Here is a 24,632-nt window from a genome sequence, read left to right as displayed (position 1 = left end):
CTTTATTTGAAACTTAAAACATTCGAATCGAACGTTTCCAATACCTAAAGTTACAGCCATAGTGCGGTCGGTATTCTGAAAAGAATTATCGATTCAATCGAAAGCTGATATGGGCCAGTTGTCTAATTGGATATGACGTCTGACTACGAATCAGGAGGTTGCAGGTTCGAGTCCTGTCTGGCTCGTTGATTTTTTTTTCTGGAATTTGAAATGGAAATTACTGGAACACCACCGGCCATCTGGTGGCAAAGAATAAAATTTCTAAAAAAAAGATTCGAATTTCGAATGAATTTTCAAGACAAAATTTTTATTTTAAAAATTTTTTTAAAAATCAAAAATCAAAAATTTTAAAAAATTTGTAAAAAAATTCATTTTTGTTTTTTCATTTTCATTTTTTGATTATCATATTTTTGACCACCTGCACCACTTGTTGCACCACCTTTGTTTTTTGCTAAAAATTTTTGCTGATTATTAATTCGTTGTCCACTACGACATTGATCAATAATCTGTTGTTGTGATTGATTTCGTTTTGGTATCGGTTGTTGTTGTTGTTGTAATTGTAATGATGATTGTTTCATTGCAATTCTTTGTTGTTGTTGTTGTTGTTGTTGTTTTGTCATTGATCTTTGTTTACCAATTCGATTTAAGGTTTGTTGTTGTTGTTGTCCAGATGATTTTTGTTGTTGTTGTTGTTGTTTATTACGTAATTTAGCTAATTTTATTTTATGTTCTTTCCATAGAAATGCTTCTTCATCAACATTTTCAGCTAAACTTGGTTGACCATCAGCAACTTCAATATGTATTGATTGTACAGCCGTTGATGGTAGATCATCGATAGCCGATTTGGTTAATGAAAATGATTCTTCTTCTTCTTGTTGTTGATTATTTTCCATTGATAGTGACCTGGCTGTATCATATTGTTGTTGTTGTTGTTGTTGGTCATCATCACTTTTATTCGAAGATGATTGTTGGCTATCATTTCTTGGTACATTGCTCATATTTAAAAACCCAAAAATCAAAAATCAAAACACCAAAAATAAACGTCAAAACATGGAAAAAATGAATTGAAAAGAAATTGGAATTTATATTTGCAGAGAAAAAGCTTAATGAAATTAATGAAAAAATTAACAAAACAATCAAAAATCAAATTAACAGCCAAAACAAAAGAATTTGAACATTTTCCGGGTTAAAATAATCTTTTTATATATAAAATACCGGACCAAAGTGTTGTCACACCGGTAATCCATTGCAATGATGGTAACAGAAAATCCAGATGACCGAAAAAATTCAAAAATACCGGTGATGCTAATGTAAATGATACAAGGGTTAATTGAAAACCAGTATTCAATTTTGAAATAAATGTTGGACTAAAACGTTCCGATGTAAATGTTGATAAATTAAAAAAACGTTCAAATGTTATTGGTGGCTGTAATGAACGATAACGGAGCCAAAAACCACCCAATATAATAAGAAAATCACGTAAAAATATTAATAATGTTAACCATATGGGTATCATATTGACATAGGTCAGCGTCAGCGTTAATGATGCAATTAAAAATTTATCAGCCAATGGATCTAATATTGAACCTAATTTTGATATTGAATTAAAATTCCTGGCAATCCAACCATCCAAAAAATCTGATAATGAACTTATTGCACATATTGTTAATGCTAGATCGAAATTTTCCTGGACAATTAGATAACCAATAAATGGTGTTATGGCTATTCTTGCCATACAGATAATGTTCGGTATGGTGTAGATTTTCTGTGTTTGTTTGAAAAAAGAAAAAATCAGGTAAAATTAGTCAACAGGTTTTTACCGAAAGAAAACAAATCACTTTTTTTTACATTCAATTTCGATGATTTTTGGTGATTATCATTATTATTTGGTGATGGGGAAGGCGACGGTATTTCGGATGATTTCGTGGACAACAACCGGTGACCACCATTGTATTTTTGTGATAAACGTCGATGATAATGATGAGGATGGTGAAATTGCCCGATAAAATTTCGAACGAATAATGGTTGTACCTGATGATGATGTTCGATTCGATTGATACACCAGCAGCCACAATAACTGGCAAGGAAATTTGAAGATCGATGAATTGATTGAAGATGATTAACAGTTCTTGTTGTCAATCTGATTATCATCTTGATCTTGATCTTGATTTGATTTTGAAGATTCTTTTTTTTGGTTGACTTTCGTTGATGGTTTTATCAAAACATTTTCAGAAAGCAGAAATCGAACGCACACATGTTTCGAATCCAAAGGGTCATCCAAAAACAAAATAAAATTATAACCTTATAATCATCTGATTCGAATATTCGAACGAATCTTCGAACCAAACATCGAAGTCAAGTCAAGTCAATAATGTTATCAAGTAAATTTTGTCGTTTACGTTCGACAACAACAACAACGATAATCAAAAATTCAACGATCAATCGTCGACAATGGCAACAACAATGGCAACACCAGCGATATTTAGCAACACAATCATCAAAATATGATCTTTTCAAACGTAATACGAATGAAGAGGAAAATTTGCCAACATTTTTGATGTAGGTGATCAGTAATGATTCTTTACTAACCGATTAATAACATTGATTTTATTTCAAAATTATAGATTTCCCGAAATTCCAATCGATACAGTCGAAACAAATGAATTTCTAACCATACCGACAACCGGTCAAATTCCATTCGATCGTTTAAATGTTGAAAAATGTGTTCGTGCTTCGGGTAAATTATCACTGGAATTTGAACATTTTATCGATGAATATAGTAATACGTTGAAACAGGAATTCGAAGATGGTGGTAAGTTTCTTAAAAATCCAGAACTTTCCCCTTTTGATTTCGTTATTTTTTTCACCATTCAAAATAGACATTTCGAACGCAAAACTTGATGAATTTATTGTCGAAATGGAAAAACACCTGATGCCACTACAATATAATCTAAATCTCCTGAGTGCATTTAAAATTCTACGGCCAAATGAATTTGAATTTAAATTATTTGATGATTTTTTCCTCAGGCGATTATCCAAATCTCGGTTACGATTTCAAAATCGTAATATTTATTGTTTTATGTGTGAAATGAAAACCCGTTTAGATTCTTCATCACATGGTAAAAAAACACCGAAACAACCCGAAACCGATGGTAAAATGAATAAAATGGATGAAGATCGGAAATTTCTTCAACAACAAAAACTTCAACTAATCGAACGTTATATTCGTGAAGCAAAATTGTTCGGGTTAAGTTTAAAACATCAAGATCAATTAAATTCATATAATCTTATCAATGAAAAGCTGAACAAAGAACAACAAAATTTTGTTCAAACTGCAATGCAAGCAAACGGAATATTTCAATCAAATATAATGTCACCACAATTTCTGGATTGCTTACCTGATCATGTAATCACCCAACTGAATCATCATGATATTGATGCTGTTTTTAATTCATTCATGCGTTATTGTCCTGATCAAACATTACGTAAAGATTTTTGGCTTGCATATAATGCACGTGCAGCACCATATTTAGGTTCAAAATTAAATAATTTCTTGCCGATTGAAAAAATACGTGAATTACGACAACAAAAAGCCAAACAATTTGGTTATGAAAATTTTGCCAAATTTTCATTGGATTTAAGAAGTGGTTCGGGTTGTCAAACAATGGCCGGTAATGTTGATAATGTTTTAGCATTTATGAATGGCCTCGGTAATCAAAGTGATTTGAAATTTGAAAAAAATCTAAAAGAAATTAAAGATTTTGCTCAAGAATTTCGTCCTGAAGGTCGTCGTGCAAAACAATCACCAAGTACATTTATGCCATCAAATATTATTGTTGAAAAATTACAATTATGGGATTTAAAATATTTTGAACGGCTATTTTTACGTGAAAATTATCAAATTGATTCGGCTGATGTTCGTGCATATTTTCAATTGGATCGTGTTGTCGCCGGCATGTTTGAATTTGCTGAACGTTTATTCGGTATCAAAATTGTTGAAATTAAAAACGATGATGATAATCAACAAAAATGGGGAAGAAATGTTCGTCATTATAAAATATTTGATGATAATCAACGATCAAGTGCTGAATATGGATCATTTTATTTTGATCCATTTCAACCACGTTCACGGATATTTATGCCAATTGCACGTAGTGATTCGATGAATACAAAACCAGTTGTATTTTTCCTAATGAATTTTACACACGGTAGTGGTACGGTATTTGATCAATTTGAAAAACAAAAACTTCAAGCAACCGGTAAAGAATTGTTGAATTTTTCACAAGTTGTACAATTATTTGGCAAGGTATGTTTTGAATAATGTTTTTCCCATACTTTTTTCTAATTTTTGGTTTTTCGTTCGTTCGTTGCAGTTTGGCTATGTATTACAACATTTATTAACAAAAGTTGATTATAGTGAATTAGGTGGTTTATCTAATATCGAAATCGATACATTCAATATGATATCACATTTTATGAAATTATGGCCATTAAATTCTTATCGGGTAATTGCCGATTGTTCACGTCATTTTAAAACAGGTGAACCAATTTCCGAAGAATTTTTCGAACGTATTCGTAAATGTAAGTTTCTGTTTTCAAACTATTTTCACCTTTTTTGTCCCGGAACAAGAATTAATCTTTTCGTTTCGTTCGATTTTGTCAAAATAGCCTATTATCATTTTGTATCATTTCCATTGAAATATGAATTATATCTAATGGCATTAGATATGAATCTTCATACAACCAATGATCATTCAACAAATGTTTTACGTCGTACATGGTCCGAATGGATGCAACCATTTGATTTTATTGATGAAAATGGTCATACTTGTTCATGGATTGATCTGTTTAAAGGTGATGGACAAGAAGGTATTTATTATAGTGATAAATGGTCCGAGGTGATTGCTACCGATTTATTTGATGCATTTCGTGAACGTGATAATAATCTTAATCATCATCAAAATGAAGCAATTCGACAAATGGGTGAAAGATTTAAAGATATATTTATGGCACAATCAGGTGTTATTGAAACAAATGAATTGTTTCGTAGATTTTTAGGCCGTGATCCAACATTGAATGGTTATCTTAATATTAATGGTTTTGTATCATCATAATCATCATCAAAATGGAAAAAAAATAAACAGATTAAATATTTGTGTACAGAGATTATCATTTTTCAGTTTTTTAATTCTTTAGAATATGTGATATTTTTTTTTATACACAAAAATCATCATATTATCACAACAACTGTAGGGAAAAATAGTTATCATTTTTCGAATCAATTGATTTTGATTTGCCAATTTTGTCCAAACATTACTGCAGGTTTACGTATAATTAGCATATGTTTTTGTTGATCATATTTAAATGCCAATTGCGATGGCGGCGGATTGTCATTCGAATTATTCATTAATTGAATTCGATTTGGTTTTGATGGATAACCAATAATCGTTATACGTTCTAGCCAAGCACGATTCGATGTTGGATTACCTTTTTCAAACGTATATTGCAATGTACGTTTTGAATAATTAAAACGACCATAAATAAAGGCATTTTGTTTTTGATAATTATATGTTTGACCATCATCAAGATAAATAAAACCCGTTGATGTACCATTTGAATTTAAAAATATTTGTAATGATATTGGATCATTGACGGCCAATACAGCTGAACGTCTTGGTCGTTCACTATATGTTTGTGTGTGTGAAAAAGTGTTAATTTTTAAAATGATTTTTCCAATCCAAAAATTCACACTTACCGTTTTGGAATGATCGAACCACTACGTTGAAATATTGGTATTGAATTTATATCCACTTCAAAACGATATTCTTGACCACCTTGATAAACATGATTTGAAAATACATCCATCCAAAATGTTTGTTCATGTTGTTTTTTAGGTAGATAAATATCAAGTTGTTTCAATTCTTTATCTAAAATTGGTGCAAATAATAAATCTGATCCTAACATATGCGCCGTATCGATTGATAATGTTTTTGAATCTGTGGGAAATTCCATCCATAATGGTCGAAATGGTGGCATTCCTAATTGTTCATTTTCATAAAATAATTGATACATATAAGGTAGATATGAATAACGAATTCGTATTGATTGTCGTATTGATTGTCGGGTAAATTCCGAATAAACCCATGGTTCACGACGTTTTGTATCCAAATGTGCATGTGCACGATAAAATGGATGAAATATTGATGCCTGATACCAACGGATCATAATTTCTTCCGATTCTGGATTGAAAAAAAATCCACCAATATCAGCACCAATAAATGTTATACCAACAATTGAATGTGATAAAAGCATAGCTATTGTTATTTTTAAATGTTCCCATTTGGACATATTATCACCAGTCCAAATAGCAACATTACGTTGTGAACCGGCAAAAAATGATCGTGATAAAATGAATGGGCGAAGATTAGGACGATGTTTCAACAGACCATCCCATGTACTTTTTGTCATTAGATAACCATAAATATTATGTATTTCACGATGTTCAACATTATCAATATGACGCATATCTCTTGGTGCAGTGATTTCCGGTCCACTAAACACTGATGGTTCATTCATATCGTTCCAATAATCAATAATACCGCCTTCAAATCCAGGGAAATGTTTTGGATCAAATTTATCGGCCCACCATTCACGTACTAATGGATTTAGATAATCCGGCCAAACAGATGACCCTGGCCAACACCATCCTTCATAATCTTTATCTTCTTTTGAATCTTTTGTTAATAAACCTTGTGATGATGCTTCATCATAAATATGATAACCGGATTCACGTTTTAAATGTGGATCAATAATTGTTATTAATCGTCTGCCTTTTGCCGTTAAATTCTGTATCATTGATTGCCAATTTTTAAACATAATCGAATCATGTGTAAAATATTTTTTCGATCTACTTTCAGTATATTCAACATCTAACCAAATTGAATCCATTGGTATATCATATAGATCAGCTTTTTCATCAACTTCCATTACTTCTTGATCGGAAAAATAATTCCAACGACATTGATGATAACCAATCGAATAAATGGGTGGTAATTGTGTTGTACCAAGCAATTGTCCATTTTGATACATAACATCGGTGGCCATTGGACCAAGTAAGAAAAACATATCCATTAAACCAGTTTCACTAATCCAATGTGTTAATTTATTTGGTTTAGATTCGGAAACCAAATTCGTTAATAAACTACCAATACCAGTATTTGAAGATTCAATATCGATCCATGTTTCGGATGGATTCAGCCAAAATAGGCCAACAGTTTTTGGTTGAATAGAATGTGCAATCATTAATGGATATGCACCATATAATGTCATTGGTGAATATAAATCATATTCAAATACATCGGAATTAAATAAACGATATGGATCCATTGTTCCTTTGGTATCTTTCAATGAAAAACTATCAGCATGTTCAGGTATACCATAAACATGTTCAAAACCAATAAATGTTACGTCCATTCCTAATGACATTGGGCCATTTGGTTTACTATCGGTTGAACCTTTGAATGTTTCTTCCCAACACATTTCAGTACAATCTGTATTTGGATCTTCTTCACCTTCTATTTAAATGGATAGAGTTAATTAATAACCAAATTGATGAATAAAACAACAACAAACCTTGTGGTTTACGACGATAATGTTCAAAATTAAATAAACCTCTTTGATTAACAACCATAACCAAATCATTACCACTATAAATATCTAAACGAAATGGATTAGCTTGAACGATAACACGATTTTTTTGATGATTTTTTTCATCAATAGTTTCCACTGTAAATCCATTGGTAGATTGATCAACAATTGATATTTTCGCAGGTTTAATATTGGGCATCAACACCAATTCACTTGGATCAAAACGTTTTTTTGGTGAATCAATTTCATCAACACGAAATCGAAATGTTTGCCCAGCCAATATTGATTGTAATTGTGCTTGATAAATTATTCCGGTATCAATATTTTTCAATTGAAATGATACACTTTTCAAATCTGAATCGGGAACAATATTTTCCGAATCCAATAATTGAAATCGTTCTGGTTTTGGTTGTAGATTTCGATTACGTTTACAAAAACCTGATTGTTCACAGGTTTTAAAATTACTTTTATCAACAGCATCATTGAAATTCAAGAATGCTATTAACAGAATAATCGATAATATCGTGGTGGTGGATGATAAAGTGAATTTTGTCGTTGATAAATTCATTTTGTTTTGTTTTGCTTTGTTTTCTTCTGAGATCAGATTGGGCCAGTGTTTCGAAACAAGAAAGCTTTTGCTCCCAATTTACATGGAAAGAAATCTTTTTCTTCGATTGATAAAAACAACGAGATTTTCTTTGATTCTTTTGGCTTTTGATAAATAAAACACACGTTAACATAAAACAACCGGCGCAAACCAAACAAACGAAAATCGATCGATCATCATCAACAATCGAATCTCTCTTTTCAACAGTGTCTCATCGTTCGATGTTACGTTCATATAGAACGTTACCGCGTGGACGATGTTTTGGATGTTCGGGATTTTTGGATCGACCGAATTTGACCAAATTTGATTTTGATTTTTGATTTTCCGAAGATCGTTTCGGAATCGTAAATGAATCGAAAATGGCCAAACAATATCAATGTGAATATTGTCAACGATCATTTCGTGATACTCGAAAAGATCGTCAAAAACATCGAAAAAGTCAAGAACATTTACGAAAAAAATTTGAATATGAATTTTATTTATTAAAATGTTTGGTGGAAAAATTTGGCCAGAAAAATTTGGAATTATTATTCAACCGTGAAGATCTGGATCGTTTACAGGAAGTATTGAGCAAAACGAATGGTTGTAAATATCATTTCGCACCAGATAAATCGACGACCATTTCGACTTTGACGACTCGATGCCGATATGGTTTACATTGTAAACATTCTCATCAACTCGATGATCAACAAATTCAGCATTATCGTCATTATTTTCTGAATATTCTTAGCCGAAAATCGATACAAAATCAATTGAAACAACAACAGCAAATAGCTGATTGGTCAAACATATCGAAAAATCAATTACGAAAAGAATTACTGTTGAATATTTGGCTGGAAAAAAGATTTAAATTTGATCCGGATAAACGAATTGATTTGATAATTGGATTGATTTAACACTTTAGCTTCCAGCGCTTGAGTAACACAAAAAAAAATTTTTTATTTATAAAATCAAAATAATAATAAACAGATTTTTTTTTTAAAACCATTTTTTAAACATATTTACAAAAGTAATTTATAACAAAAATAGAAAAAATAAAAATTTGAATCTAAAATGTGATGTCACTTTCATTTATATTACGGGTGGAAACAATTATTAACGCACATTTGTAAATCCAATTTTTTTGACACTTGTCTTCACAAACGAATAGAAAGTGTATCTTTTCGCATGAAAATAAGAATTGCTGTCCACGTGGTACGAATTCTGCAAATAAGATTTGATTACTGGAGAATCGGTTTTTTCAGCAACCCAAATCGATCTTGATCCCCAAAAATTTCAATTTTAATAATATCACTTTTTAAGCAAAAACGGTTTTAAAATTGTTCGTTACCATCATCATGTCAAACACATAAATGTTTTTTTAACCACACTTTTTTTTGTGAAGATTTCTTGTAACTCGATGAATATCCGAAACAATTATTCCCGGACAACATATTTCTTTTACAATATTTAAACAAAATCAGGAAGTTCGCCACACGTCATTTGTGAATTGACCAAGAGCAAAACGAAAATCTGTATTGTATTTTCGTTTATGGTTGAATTATGGTTGAAATATGATCCTTCACAAATAAATTCTTCCAAGTATATTTATTGTTTATTCCAATAGGTTTCAATAGGTTTTAGGCATATATATGCCCCATTTTGGTGGGCTTTTGAATTTACCTTGAAACCATCATCAATTCTTCTGTAAGCATTCCAAGCATCTGTATGTATGATCGAATCAGGTAAAACAATATTTTTTTCCATGATAAAAAGAAAAGTTTCATCGTTTTTTCTTTTGATTTTATTCTTAAAACAAAGTCTCCGGATAAATTAGCATAGGGGGTTATTTTTGGGTTTTTATTGTCCAGTTGAAAGCCAAGAATAATGCTAATTTAAAAAATAATATTGAATTAGATTAATACTTTTTTTTTTTTTTGATAATTTATAACTTGTTACCTGATTTTGTTTTCAAGAAAATCGGTTTTTAAACTTATTGAACCATCCTTTGCTAACCACAAAGTGTTGATTTCAAAAGTGATGTTCTTGATGTTGAAAAATTTTCTCATTTTTTTAAAGGATTGAAAAATCCGAAGAGATTTTTTTGTTGGACCGGATTCATTTTTGGTATGTTCTTTTGCTTTGTGTCTTCGATATACAACCGAATTTTTTTTTCTTGGCCACGTTGTCTTCTTAGAGCCATCGAGTAAACACTGAGGGATTTTTTGGTAATGAAGAGGAAGCTTCTTCTTGTTTTAAGTAATGTTGCTCGAACTGAGTATCATTCGTTAAATGATGGCAAATTTTTTTCGCTTGCATCGAATTTTCCATTTTCGAACTTTACATTTTCGAATTTCTGCTCAATAGGTATTGCTATTTCGACTCTAATCAACATTCTAATCCAACCAGGAAAAACTTATCCGGTTCGGTCGAATTAGCCGAGCGCACACACAAACATTCGAAATTCGAATGTTCGATTTTTTTTTCTCGCAACATTCGATTTTTTTTTATTTTTTGTTTGGTGAATCAATTCGAAATGAAAAACCATTCAAACAAACAAATAGTAGTTTTAGAAAAATCAAGTTGGTCAACGAAAAAATTAAGCAAGTGTCCAAAACAAAAGAGATGTTTGCCAATCCGGAAAACGCCATCAGTGGCATACTGGTATCCTCACAAAAAAATGTACCAAAAAAACAAACCTGTATATACCCTATTTATCAGCTTTATCATAAAAAAGCAATGTTTTTCCAGCAAAGTCAAACGATGATTTATTATTCTTTGGTTCTATCACTTTTCCCAGAAGAAATTTAATCTTTATCGAAATTTTTAGGATTATGTATTATTTGGCAAATTCAACACCGTAATCATTATAAATGTTTAAATTATTGACTAAATGTAAAAGTTTTAAACAATCAATTTGTCAAAATAATTCATGAAAATCAAGTTATCGATCGTTAGAGTTTAATTTTGATTATAATTTGAATAATCTTCGAATCTATGCTTCTTCGTATTGATCAAACAAAATGCCAAAAAAATTTCAAGCGATCCATTTGCCGAAATTCTTCGTTAATAACAAAATTACCAAGTTATAGATCCATTGGAGAGTTGCAATCTTTGATGTTAACTGAATTTGAATCTACCTTCGAATCGATGCTTCTCCTTTTTGAACACATTTTTTCAAAAAAGATAAGGAATCACATACCGACAATCTACATCAAATTAATTGAAAACAGACTTTTTCTTATTGTTTCATCAAAAAATATTATTGAAGTTGATCAAGTCTTTATTTGTTGCATAAAATTATTTTTACATTCCTTTTGGAAAATCGAATGTTTAATCATCAGCATTGTTGTCCAAAAAATCCTGGCTAAATGGTTCTAATCGTATGATTTCATTTCAAAAAAAAAATTGATCAACAATGTCAATTAATCAACAACAAGAAACCGCAATTAAGATGCTAAATTTAAACTGAAATGCCCTATTGAGCTATTGGATCATTTATTTTAAAAAAAAATTATTTTAATAAAAAAATTTTATCAAATTTTTCAAATGTTCATGTTTTTCTTGTGTAATATATACATGATGAATCAATTGATTCGTTTCTTATATCGTAAATCGATTCTGAGTTAATGATGATTATTATCTTACCAAAGATATCATGGAAGATGTCTGGTGGTGCAATATTTTGTTACCAGATAATTTCGTTAATTTCGTCAGTTGACAGTTGTTGAACCAGGGAATTGTCCATTTTTTTAGGTAAGTTTTTTTTTGTAAAGCTTTTACTTCTTGCTAAGCATTCTCGACAAAAGCGTTGCTTCTTTCGAATCCCATTGGGAATCCCAATATTTCGTTTTGTGATAAATTATCACAGATCAAACTTGTTTTTTGTTGAACCAAATAAGGAATATATGAATTTCGTCCCTTTTTAACTCTTTCTTGAAATTACGTACAGAGTAAGTTCGGACATGTTAAATAACCCAAGTAAAAATATTTTCGTCATTTTGTAAAGCAAAATTGTGAGAAAAAAATCGTCTATGGAAATTTCAATTCTTAATTTGCCACATAATCATCAATTATAATCATTTGTATCATTTCTTTTTTGCAATATCGCTGAAAATGAAGATCACGTTGATTGATTGTTGATTTATTAATTCTGGATGTGAAATTGAATCAATTGTTCAAATATGGCCAATACATTTGGATTGATGAGATTTCTTCAAAATTGATTTACGCAATAAATGGCGGTGGTAAGTCGATGTTCGGTGATTTTCGATTTCTGTTCGTCTTTTGATTGCGTCAATAATTGTTTTGGAAATAACAAAAACTTGCCAGTTTTTCAGCATGTGAGTTAGGAATAGACTTTTTTAAAATCTGCTGATAAGTTCAAATCTCAATTCAATTCTGCCACCATGTAACGATAATACGGTTAGAAATAGGAAAATGTTTTACAAAAACGCACATGCATGCATGCAGGTAAGCATTGAAGAAAAACAAAACTCAGAAATGTTCGAAAATTCGAACATTCGAATATTCGAATGTTATCATCATCATTCGAACATGATTTTTGGCTATTTTAACATCGGTATACACACACACATACATGAATGTGTGTAACGATAGTTCCTTTTTGTTAACAAAAATGTCTATTACAACAGGCATTGTCTTTAGTTTGTCAAAATAGAATTTTTTATTTTTGGAATCGGAAAATCCTTCAACCACCACCAATTCATAAACACCAGTACACCAGTAGACTTGAGCATTTTCGAAAGAACGAAAAACCGATATAAAAACTACAAAAAATTTTCCCATTAATTTCTCATTCGTGATTTTGAATTTGGTTTGGTTAACACTGCATTTCGTGAAATTTTTTCATTGTTTGTAATTTTACACATCCATTATACGATGCTAATTACGAAATTTGTTCCATATTGTCAAATTTTTCATGTTTCAAATTGATTATTCGAAATGATGGAAAATTATCACCACGCAAAAAAAACCATCATTATAAAAAACATTTTGTGCCTAAAAACACAAAAGTGCCTTCAAAGCAAAGTGCATATCATATTAATAAAATTGGCTATTAATCATTAAGAAAAAAAGGTCAAGTTTTATTGATCTAACCATTTTAAAATAAAAAAGCATATATGCTTCATTTAAAAAAAAACTTGACCAAATGGATGAAAATAGCAAATATCTGGACCATACAACATATACCAGATATTACCAAAGATATTGGCGTATTATTTCCAAAAAAACAACAACTATGTCGAAGCGCATCGAAACAATCTTTTTTTAAAAAAAACCCGGATTTTTGTTTTTGTAAAATTTTTGTAAATTTTTTTTTTTTGTAAAATTTCTTTAATTTCTATAATAAAAAAAAAGTTTTTTTTATAAAATTTTTAAAATTATAAATTTTTTTATTTTTTAAGAAAAAAAAAACATCGATGAGACTCTCAATTCTCAATTCTCACATCGGTGGTGCTTGTTGAATTGCCATCCGGGAATACCGGGATTCCGTCTCCGTCTGGGTTGGAATGTTAATGTCGTCCAATTTATCAAATCCTCTACAATAGTGTCAATGATTACATTAATGATGATAATTAAGTTCTCTGGTGGACGGACAATGAACAGCGATTTCTGCAGCGAAATCGTGTGTTACTCTTTCAAACATGGGCAACTGATAAACTTCAGTTCAAATTGATAACGATAGTCAAGTTTTTTTTTTTCCTTTTTTGAACAAAAATGTCTATTACAACAGCAGGCATTGTCTTTAGTTTGTCAAAATAGATTTTTTTTTTTTTTTTTTGGAATCGGAAAATCCTTCAACCACCACCACCAATTCATAAACACCAGTACACCACAGTTACACTTGAAATGAGTATTTTTTTCGAACCGTTGCAGCATGTTTTCCTCTTTGCTCATCCTTTTTCCGCCATGTGCTATCCCCTATAGGATTTATCACAAACACACTCACACATACATTGAACAAATTACAATTCATTCGATGGCTGTCGCTCAACATGTGCGGACCTTACCTGTTGTTTCAACAAATAAAAAAAATCCTTTTCCAATTGATTTTGGATACAGGAATTCAATTTAAAAGTGACAAAAGCATCACTAATATTGAAATCACGATTATTAGTGGTGATTTCAATTGCCACCATACAAATATATTGTTTGGAACAATAAAAGATTCAAAGATTGGTTTACGAAAATTATTAGACATATGGTCATAAAGAATCGAGTGTTACATCGATCTTACATTTTTAAATAAAAATGCGTATATGGTTCATTTAAAAAATAAAAAAGAAAACTTGACCAAATGGTTGAGAATAATGAATATCTTGATCATACTATTCAACTATTATATTTTCCAAAAAAAAGATAAATCACCATACGTTTTTGTTTTTATAAAATGTTTAATTTTGTAAATTTTTTTTTTTTTGTAAATTTTTGTTTTTGTAAAATTTAATTTTCTATAATAAAAAAATTTAAAAAAAACATTTTTTGAGCAAATTTTTTTTTTGAATCTCCAAAATCTCTCGATTTTCTTTTATTCTACACTTTATTTGATTAAATGATGCAAATACGCGAATTTCGAAAATGTTTGTTTGAAAAAACAACGATGTATATCGGATGGTCAGTGATTAAGTGCCCAAAAAAGTGGAACCAAGAGTTTCGGCAAATTTACGTTGCTTTCTGGTCAAATAATAATGGTAATCGATATGCCGTAATATCAAATTTATCTGCAATCGTTGATCTAATCGCGATTTGTCCATATTTCTTCAAAATTTGATCAAAATGGTTGAAAAAAAGCAAAAATTACTGAATGTTCATTCTGAACTTCTTTTTTTTTCATTGATTTATATTTTAGCAGGATTTTTGGCAGGTTCGTTTTGAAACCGATTAATTGATTCAAAAAAAAAAAAAAAAAAAAACATAGTGGGGAGATGATAAAAACAATGGTGTAAGAATGCAAAGCAATGTTAACAATTAAACAAACAAACACAAACCTTTTCATATTTTGTCTATTACAACAGGCATTGTCTTTAGTTTGTCAAAATAGATTTTTTTTTTTTTTGGAATCGGAAAATCCTTCAACCACCACCACCACAATTCATAAACACCAGTACACCACAGTTACACTTGAAATGAGTATTTTTCGAACATGTTGCAGCATGTTTTCCTCTTTGCTCATCCTTTTCCGCCATGTGCTATCCCCTATAGCAGGGGTGGCCAAGCTCACCCTCCTCACCCTCGATTTTTGAATTATAGAAGTGTGGCTCGCGAGCCACATGCGGCTCGCGAGCCGCAGTTTGGCCAGCTCTGCCCTATAGGATTTGTCACACACACATACATGAAACAAATTACAATTCATTCGATGGCTGTCGCTCAACACGTGCAGACCTTACCTGTTGTTTCAAGAAAAAAACCCTTAACCTTTAAAATTGTGTTTTTTTATTTTGATAAAGGAAATTGCAAGTGACTTCAATTCTCACCATCACATTATTAGTGGTGACTTTAATGCGCACCATATTGTTTGAAACAATAAAAGATTCGCGAACGTGGTTTACGAAAATTATTAGACATGGTGGTTGAAAAAATATGAATTCATGAAAATAATTGTTACCATCATAAAGGATCAAGTTTCATTGATTTAACATTTTTAAATAAAAAAGCTTTTGCTTTATTTAAAAAAAATTATATTCGCCATTTAAAAAAAAAAAACTTGACCAAATTGTTGATGAGAATAACAAATATCTTGATCATTCGGCACAGATATTATATTTTCAAAAAAAAAGATGATAAAACATACGTTTTGTTTTTATAATGTTTTATAAACGAATGAAACCAAAATCACTGTTATAAATGAAAGATCGAGGCTTGAATATTTTTGAAAAAGCGAATGATTTTTCATCGTGGATTCCACCACGAAGTAAGGATCAATCATGCCAAAAGCCACTGGATTTTTTGTTTTTGTAATTTTTTTTTTTTGTAAAATTTAATTTCTAGAAATAATAAAAAATGTTTTTTAAAAAATTAATTTCCAGTTTATTATTAATTATTAAATTAAATGTTTTATTATTTGATCAAAATATTCGTTTTTCTAATTTTATACAAAATACGATAAACGGCGTTCTAAACAATCGATTATATTACCCCCAAGTGGAAAATATTACCTTTTCCATCCATCTATCAATTGGATCCAACAATTGAACATTTTCGAAAAATCGTTACAGACAATCGTTTTTGATTGAAGAAAATTCAAAAACTTTAAAAAAAAAACAAACGTTATTTAGTCAAACCAAACTTTTATAAAGAACTTCGAATATTCGAAAAATATTCGAAATTTCGAATGTTTTTTTTTTAAAAAATCAAAACAGGAAGAAGGGGTGTGTACCTGGATTCATTCGAAATACAGTGAATTTCTGTTTGTTTGTTTTTTCTGTTTCCCGGTTCAAACGTTGATGGCATTTTTTTTCTGAAAAAATTCGTCAGACAAACGGTTTTTCTAAATAATTTCGATAATTAGAAACGTTATCGAAACGAAAGAAAAGAAACAAAAAAATTTTTCAATTTTTTTCCCCATGCATATGTGAGTTTTTGTAAACAGATTCTTTTTTTTTTTTTTTTTTAGTTTTAGGCGAATACCATTAGGGATTACCACCATTTACAACAAAAAAATACGTTAATAAAACGTTTATCCCGTTTTCCATTGTAATCGTAGGCCAAACGTAAATAAATTTGATTTCATCAACATTATCATTATCGTTTTGATGATGATCAAGAAGATGATGCAATAATCGGAAAAAATCGAAAAACAGAAATGAAACGTAACGAATGACGTAAAAAAACTAAACGTTCGAATTGAGCATATCTCTTTTCTGGTTGTGGTGGTGGTGGTGACATCAACCACCACCACCACCAGCCACTGCCGCCCATGCCGCTCACCACCACCACCCACACGGACATAGTGGCAAAATGATAGCAGCATATCGAACAATTATACACATACAGTGATTACAGCAGTGGCGCCACATTCCACACACAGTCATTCAACGAACGAACGAGCCAAAAAAACGACAAAAAAATTTTTTCAACAAAAACAGCTAGGTGTCGACACTTGTCTATATATTGTTTCCGTTTAAGCTTCACACACAAGACACACACACATACACTGAGTGGTTTTTCTTCTTTTTTTACTCGCATTCTTTTTTACATTTACTTTTGAAAAAAAAAATCTCGAGAAATCAGCTCTCATCATCAAAATCATCGTCAAAAGATTGATAATGGCAAATTGATTTTGGTTTTGGTTTTTTGTGTGTTAAAAAAACTGATTTTTTCCACTGTTCTGGATGTTTTAACGTTTTTTTTGGTTAACGTTTTATTGATCGAACGAAACGAACGAACGAAAAATCATTCTGATGAAACGCACGTTTTCAAAACGTTTTATTGAAATTTTTTGAAATAAGAATAACGTTTCTTTCGATGATTCAACGACAACAAACAACAACTACCTGCAACTAAATCTGGTCATTTTTTTGTTTTCCTCTGTTCAAAACGACTCGTTTTCCCGATGCTAAAAATCAAATCAAACTTTTGATTGATTTTTGATCTGTAAATTTCTCCTCTTATTATTTATTGTGAATTTTGACAAACCAGAAATGGCATCATCATCAAATTGATTCATTCTTTTGCTGTGTAAATGTAAGTTTTTGGTGTCCGAAAAACATAAAATTCATCAATTTTCGTTCTTTCTTCGTTCAGAAAATTTCCTCATCGCCTCAATCCATCAAATCACGTGATACATTTTTTCGAAAAATTTCCGGGAAAGAAAAAAATGAATGAAAATCCAAGAAATAATCTTCAGATCAATGTGAACGTTCCATCATATCTGTATCGCCATCATCCAGCATCTAATAATGTATCGGCTGGACAACAACAACTGCAACAACTTTCCGCCGAACAACAACAAATTCAACAACAACAAGATTTCGATCAAACATTATTGTTACAATTACAATCACAAGAAAAAAAAGAAGTACCAATAGCTGCCGGTTTAGTTCGTATTATAACTAAATCTGAACATAATTGTTTCAATACAATGATATTGACTAAAAGTGTAATTATTCAATTCAATTCGAATCAAATTCGCTTGGATTTCCTTGTTTTCTAATCTCCACAATGTTTTTTTTCCTCTCCCCATTCCCCTTTCCCTTCTTCTTGATTTAGCAATTAACAATTGGCCGTGATAATCAATCAGATTTTCAGATAACATCTATAGAAATTTCACGTCGTCATGCAAGAATTGTTTATAAAGATTCATTTTGGTATATAATAAATTTGAATGTAAGTTTGAATGCATTTTTTCAATGTTTATTTTTGCTGATTTTTTTAAATTTATCTTTTTCTCTCTCTCATTTAGAGCACAAATGGTGTATTTGTAAATGGTATAAAAGTTTGTCGACCAATACGTTTAATTGATAATTGTTTAGTAACATTTGGTCCATTATCAAATTCAACATTTCGTTATGTGTTTGTTGAAAATTATGAACAATTTATGTTGATGCAAAAAAATTCAACAACAATATTGTCAACAAAATTACAACAAAAACAGCAACAATCATCCGCACCTGTTCAATTATCATTTTTATTGGGTGGTATTGATATTACAAGTCTATCAACACAGCCACGTAATGATAATGATGATTTAAATTGTAAAAATAATCTTAATAAGAATAAGGATAAGAATGATGATATTGAATCAAAACGTAACGGTGTTCAACAATCAATTCAATCATTTAAAACACAATTAACAAATGGTAAACTGGAATTGAATCGTATAAGAAAACGTTTATTATCGGAAATTAAATATAAAAAATATCAATTGGATATAATGACGGCAAGATTAACAACAATCGATAGACAAATATTACAGAAAAGTGAATCATTAAAATTACCTGATTCATTGAAAACTGGTTTTTTGAATGAAATATCCTGTTCAATTTGTTTGGATATAATGAATGAACCAACATTATTGAATTGTGAACATACATTTTGTTTTAATTGTATTGATAATTGGAAACAACGTGGTAAACAACATTGTCCAATTTGTCGTAAGAAATTCTTTCGGATGACAAAATCAATACAATTTGAATCATTAATTCGTTATATATTGGAACATTATCTTACGGAAGAAGAATTGAAAGAAAGAAAACAAACACTGGAATCACGTATTGATGAATTTACTAATAATGAAAATAATGATGATGATGATTCTTATTTGGAAATTAATGAAATATTAGAAGGTTTGGATTTAACATTACGTGATACATTGGTTACATTTTTAAATTTTGCCGATTTTCAACGACAACCAACAAATAATAATAATAATGATTCGAATAATGAAATTCTTATTGAAAGTGATGATGAAATATCATTACTTGGACATGGTAATCATAATGATAATGATAATGTTGAAGACTTGGGTGTTATCTACGAAGATGAAAATGAAGGTGGAGATGATGATGATGATGATGAAGATGAAGAATCGACAACAAATAATGGTAATCTTTATATCTATGTTGATGATGATGATGAAGAAGATAATGATGATGATGGTGATGATGATAATGATGAATCATTTGATGAAGTTGATAATTTACCATCATTAACACCAGCAACAGCAGCACCAGTGGCAGCAACAAATCAAATGACATCATCAATTAGTTTTCAACAATTTTTGAATGGTTTATTCAATAATAATAATGATAATAATGATGGAAATTTTCATGATACTAGTGATGATGATAACGATGATGGTAATGATAACGATGATAATCAACAAGAAGAAGAAGAAGATAATGGCAATGATGATTCAATGGACATTGATCAATCGATTATTATTCTTGATGATGATGATGATGATGATGATGATAATAATAGTGATGATGTTCATGATTTAAGTATTACTGGTAGAATTCGTGCAAGATATGAAGAAATTAATCGACAACGTCAAGCTATTGCTGCTGCTGCTTCTACTGCTTCTGCTGTTGGAAGTAGAAATATTCATACTAATCGTATTCGTAATCGTCGTCCTATTGGTATTGGACATCATCAAAGTAATAATAATAATAATAATAATGGACAACGATGGAATATACGACCAATTCGTGATCGTTTAACTTATAATTTTCAAATTCGACCAAGATTTCGTCATGTTCGTAATACAAATATTCGTAATATTAATCTTAATACAAATAATGCAAATAATACCAGTCGATCAGATGAATCAATGCCTTTGGCTTAGAATTAACAATTTATTATTCATCATCATTATCGATTATCCAATCAATCAAAGAAAATAAATCAACCAAGTAACCAAACTTGATATATATTGTGATCAAAATTCAAGTTTTACTTATTTCCTTTGTATTTTTACCCACCTTCTAATCTCCAACGAAAAAAATGGCTAATTACAATGGCAGTTGACTAATTTTTCAAATTTCCTTGGTTTGAACTGTCCACGATGGCCATTTATAAAAAAAAAATGAAACAAATCCTCGAATATGATTATGGCAAAAGAAAACATTTGATCGCATTCTACTACCGACCAAAACAACTACCACCACCATCATCAAACACACCATTCAAATTTAATTTAATTTAGTTGACCAAACAAAAAATATCTTCAAAATCAACATTTACTTTTTTTTAATCACACGAATATTGATGCTCAAACAAACAAAAAACACCTTGGCTAAAAAAAATCGACAATTTTCTTTCAATCTTACACACACACATCACTCACTCACCAAAAAACTATCCAATATTTTTTTCCCCACTAAAAGATTCGAATGTTTTGTGTTTTGCCGATCGCCAGTCTCTTTGATGATTTGTTTTTTAATAATAATAATAACTGAAAATTTTTGTTGATTTTTTTTTCATTCACTTTCTTCAATTACCATCATTCATTTCTAATAACCATAATGTTTTTGTATTTTTGAATTTACAAATTCAAATGGATGTCATTTTTTTTAAATTTTTTTAATTTTCACAAATAAAAAATTCAATTTTTTTAATTGAAAAAAAACTTTTACAATTTTAATTATCACTCTAAGAGAGAGAGAGAGAGAGAGAGAGAGAGAGATGGGAAAATTTGACAAACAAATTGAAAATTACGACTCGACTTTTATATATTGGACATTTGAAATGTTTGGTTGGTTGGTTAGTTAGTTTATCAAGGATCATTTATCTTTTTTGGATTCGGAATCCGCATCTTCATCATCGACTTTATTGGTATCACCACCGGATTGAACATTACCATTTTGTTCGATAGCTTCGGATATTGTTGGTTGTTGTAGTTGCTGTTGTGGTTGCTGCTGTTGTTGTTCAGATTGAGCCAATTCTTCACCACTAACACCAAATTCATTAATACGACTTTGATCAACACGATAAATCCATCGTTGATAAACATATATAAGAAATATAATATCATCACGAAAACAACCTAAACGATACATTGTTGGCATTTTTATAACAAATGCAAATATATCATCAATAAATGTATTTAAAAATTTATATGTTAACATTCGCCATGGTAGATGAGCAACGGATTTTAGTTTATAATTTATAAACAATTGTGGTGTCATCATTATAAAACCTTAACCGAAAACAACGAAAAACGAATTTAAAAAATTATAAATTTCAAAAAAAAAATCTAATTATTTACCGAATGTAAGTAAAAATCCATAAATCATATTCAATACAAATGAATACCATCCTTTATGTTCATTATAGATTAATGAATAAATAACATAACCGACAAATAATGGAAACAGAATCCATGATAGATATTTGAATGCAAGCTATTTTGTGTGTAAAATGTGGAAAAAAAAATATTATTAACACGTTCGCTACCACCAGAATATTCCACTTACCATATCATATTGTTTGGTTGATGATTCAACATAAGATCCTTTATCCGTAATACGATATTTAGGTATTAGACCAAAATATTTTTCCTCACCAACCCTTTCAAAATCTACAACTTTTTTTATCTTCCACAGTTCAATAACCAAACCGATCAAAACGCTAATACGAATCATAAAATTTGTATCATTATCGCATACATAAAGTAATACGATTAATGATTGAAATACATTGAAGAATACCGAACGAACTGAAAGACCTTCCAATGAACGACGATTACGCCAAAATTGTATATCTAAACCGAAGAAACAAAAAAATAAATGGATGGTCATTATTAGAATCGAAGATAAAAAAACCTTACCATTTTTGAATGCAAGAAATTCAAATATTGAATGTGTTATCGAAACAATAACAGTTAAACCAAGTAATATTGGTGATGTTTCTAGAAAAGTTTCTTTCAATATATCTTGTTCATCATCATCTTGTTCATTAGTATCATGTCCCATAATGGATGTCCATTTATTACGCATAGATTGTGCTGTATACATTTGCCATTTAAATAATGATAATGGTTGATATGTAAAACGAAAAGTAATATTGGTGACTGTTTCATTAATCGGTTGATAATCACGCATTAAATTCCAATAATCATTTAGATAAATAATTGGATAATATTTTCCACTTATCGGTTCAAATTCAATATATTCTTGTAATGGTGCTGGTACCTGACCACGTGTCCATGGTGTATGATCATCAATAACATTGATGGTAAGATTTGGATGCCAATGCGACAAGATTTCATGACGAATATTTTGTTTAATTTTAGCTTTTTCCTCTTCAGTTGCGGCAGTTTGTCCGGTCAATAGATTGTGCGTTTTTTTATACGAACGTTTTTTATAACGATTTAGTTGTTTAGTTTTTTGTATCGTATACATTGGATTATAATTTTTTTTATCCTGTGGATTTGGATTTGCACCATTCGGTACGATAAATATATGCAACCATAATGTACCATTATTTTGAACATTTTTCGATAATTTTACATTGACTTCTTCGAAATATTCACCATTACCGGTAGGACCACCGGTCCAATCACCATAAATAATATCCGATTTAAACCAAACTAATTGACTAGAATCATCAAAATCCGGACCATATCGATCTTCATTAATATATAGAAAAAGATCCATATGTGTACCATTTGGATAAAGATTTGAACCAATTATTGGTAAATTATCATTACCATTATTAATTGAATCGGTTGTTGTTGGTGTTTTTGTTGGTGATTTACGAAACATTGACATAATAAAATAAAAAAATAATGCACGCATTACTAAATTTTTAATCGTTGACCATGTTTGTGGTTGTTGTTGTTGTTGTTGTTGTTGTTGATCTGAAATTTAATATTCGAAATATTCGAATCAAAATCCAAAATCCCAAAATCCAAAATTCAAACTTACCATTATTTCCGACTAACGGTGGTTCAATAGCACCGGATGCTTGAATAACATCAGAATCGGACATATTCTTTTGAAAACAAATTCGGAATATGGAATTAAGGAAATGAAAAATTGTTGACTGAAATTTGAGTAGCAAACAAAAGAAGCAAAGAAGAAGAAGAAAGTTTTTACTTTTTATTTACACACATATTTTATATTTTTTAAATAATAAAACCGAAAAACCAAACTACCACTTTCAATCAATCGATCATTTGTAAATTGTGTTTTGGAAAAATCAAATTTTTTATAAATTCTTTTATAAAAAAAATTATTTAATTAAAATTTAAAAAGAATTTTTTTCCACTTTCAATTTTCAATCAAAACATGCGATCGATTGAATTCTAAAATTTTTTTTGCGGTGTAATTGTGTGGGTGGGTGTGTTTCATTTTTTAATTGAGCCCTTTGAATAACGATGTAGTCACAATGTTATGTTTTGTTTTCTTCCGTCCATTCATTTTGCCGAAAAACGTACTAGTATTGTTGTATATGGTACAATTGTGACTTTGGCCATGATTAAATGAAATTGGAATGAATTGTTGTTTTCTTGGAAACTTTTTCTTTTGATTTCATCAATCTTCAATTCGATTTCCTGTAAATTTGCTCTCTCTCTCTTGACGCATGCACACGTTCATATTATCCCTTTGAAGCGAAATTTAAGCGGAACAATGTGTTTTAAGGTAACTTTTTTTCCAACACATTTCTATGCAAGCTTCGAGTCCTAACACATTTTGCTGCTGCTGACAACAACACTTCTATGCTCCATTCGTGTGTTTATATAATGTTGATGGTGATGATGAAATTGTTTTCAGAAACAAAAATCTTTTCCAACGGTCAACAAGAGAAAAAGAAAACCATTTTCATCGAAAAGAAAATCGAAACAAACATGGTTGAATATTGAAAACCAAGTATTTTTTTTTTTTTTTTTGGTTGGTTTGGATTCCTATCAAGTTCTGTGATTTTTCTGTTT

General features: G+C 30.2%; 7 protein-coding genes, 1 long non-coding RNA gene and 1 other non-coding gene across 10 annotated transcripts; 4 read left to right on the top strand and 5 right to left on the bottom strand.

Moving 5' to 3' along the window:
- Positions 1 to 111: 111 nt before the first annotated feature.
- TRNAR-ACG (transfer RNA arginine (anticodon ACG)) lies at positions 112 to 185 on the top strand. Its single transcript has one exon. It is a non-coding gene; the product is annotated as a tRNA-Arg (tRNA).
- Positions 186 to 353: 168 nt separating this feature from the next.
- LOC113788496 (uncharacterized) lies at positions 354 to 1,014 on the bottom strand. The gene has a single exon (XM_027337951.2). It carries the CDS (start codon positions 996 to 998, stop codon positions 369 to 371), a length of 630 nt encoding a protein of 209 aa, XP_027193752.2. The 5' UTR covers positions 999 to 1,014; the 3' UTR covers positions 354 to 368.
- Positions 1,015 to 1,064: 50 nt separating this feature from the next.
- Positions 1,065 to 2,151, bottom strand: CLS (cardiolipin synthase). The gene is made up of 2 exons (XM_027337950.2): positions 1,849 to 2,151; positions 1,065 to 1,765 (listed from the first exon to the last, which is right to left on the bottom strand). Exons 1-2 carry the CDS (start codon positions 2,149 to 2,151, stop codon positions 1,187 to 1,189), a joined length of 882 nt encoding a protein of 293 aa, XP_027193751.2. The 3' UTR covers positions 1,065 to 1,186.
- Positions 2,152 to 2,371: 220 nt separating this feature from the next.
- On the top strand, positions 2,372 to 5,126 carry LOC113788494 (uncharacterized). Its single transcript, XM_027337949.2, has 5 exons — positions 2,372 to 2,559; positions 2,625 to 2,812; positions 2,880 to 4,306; positions 4,374 to 4,581; positions 4,669 to 5,126. The coding sequence occupies exons 1-5, from the start codon at positions 2,372 to 2,374 to the stop codon at positions 5,112 to 5,114; spliced, it is 2,457 nt and encodes an 818-aa protein (XP_027193750.2). The 3' UTR covers positions 5,115 to 5,126.
- A 40-nt stretch (positions 5,127 to 5,166) lies between these two features.
- On the bottom strand, positions 5,167 to 8,215 carry GCS2alpha (glucosidase 2 subunit alpha). Its single transcript, XM_027337948.2, has 3 exons — positions 7,633 to 8,215; positions 5,756 to 7,574; positions 5,167 to 5,684 (listed from the first exon to the last, which is right to left on the bottom strand). Exons 1-3 carry the CDS (start codon positions 8,213 to 8,215, stop codon positions 5,279 to 5,281), a joined length of 2,808 nt encoding a protein of 935 aa, XP_027193749.2. The 3' UTR covers positions 5,167 to 5,278.
- Positions 8,216 to 8,477: 262 nt separating this feature from the next.
- Positions 8,478 to 9,206, top strand: LOC113788497 (uncharacterized). The gene has a single exon (XM_027337952.2). It carries the CDS (start codon positions 8,614 to 8,616, stop codon positions 9,148 to 9,150), a length of 537 nt encoding a protein of 178 aa, XP_027193753.2. The 5' UTR covers positions 8,478 to 8,613; the 3' UTR covers positions 9,151 to 9,206.
- Positions 9,207 to 14,752: 5,546 nt separating this feature from the next.
- Positions 14,753 to 17,053, bottom strand: LOC142645438 (uncharacterized). Of its 2 annotated transcripts, none has more exons than XR_012846566.1 (3): positions 16,635 to 17,053; positions 15,247 to 16,505; positions 14,753 to 15,079 (listed from the first exon to the last, which is right to left on the bottom strand). It is a non-coding gene; the product is annotated as an uncharacterized LOC142645438 (long non-coding RNA). The 2 variants fall into 2 exon arrangements; XR_012846567.1 differs by having other exon boundaries at positions 14,753 to 15,076.
- Positions 17,054 to 17,370: 317 nt separating this feature from the next.
- On the top strand, positions 17,371 to 20,793 carry LOC113788483 (uncharacterized). Its single transcript, XM_075821631.1, has 4 exons — positions 17,371 to 17,941; positions 18,002 to 18,356; positions 18,467 to 18,583; positions 18,660 to 20,793. Exons 2-4 carry the CDS (start codon positions 18,075 to 18,077, stop codon positions 20,541 to 20,543), a joined length of 2,283 nt encoding a protein of 760 aa, XP_075677746.1. The 5' UTR covers positions 17,371 to 17,941; positions 18,002 to 18,074; the 3' UTR covers positions 20,544 to 20,793.
- Positions 20,794 to 21,261: 468 nt separating this feature from the next.
- On the bottom strand, positions 21,262 to 23,983 carry LOC113788475 (putative lipid scramblase CLPTM1). The gene is made up of 5 exons (XM_027337930.2): positions 23,626 to 23,983; positions 22,527 to 23,558; positions 22,174 to 22,460; positions 21,966 to 22,101; positions 21,262 to 21,896 (listed from the first exon to the last, which is right to left on the bottom strand). The coding sequence occupies exons 1-5, from the start codon at positions 23,687 to 23,689 to the stop codon at positions 21,481 to 21,483; spliced, it is 1,935 nt and encodes a 644-aa protein (XP_027193731.2). The 5' UTR covers positions 23,690 to 23,983; the 3' UTR covers positions 21,262 to 21,480.
- Positions 23,984 to 24,632: the final 649 nt, after the last annotated feature.

The sequence above is a fragment of the Dermatophagoides pteronyssinus genome, unplaced genomic scaffold (genome assembly GCF_027571235.1).
Source record: "Dermatophagoides pteronyssinus isolate colony J.1.1.1.1 unplaced genomic scaffold, Derpt_VIB-CSIC_2022.12 sq0011, whole genome shotgun sequence".
Classification (NCBI taxonomy): domain Eukaryota; kingdom Metazoa; phylum Arthropoda; class Arachnida; order Sarcoptiformes; family Pyroglyphidae; genus Dermatophagoides; species Dermatophagoides pteronyssinus.
The sequence above is the reverse complement of the archived record's forward strand: the minus strand, read 5'-3'. Positions and strand labels throughout refer to the sequence as shown.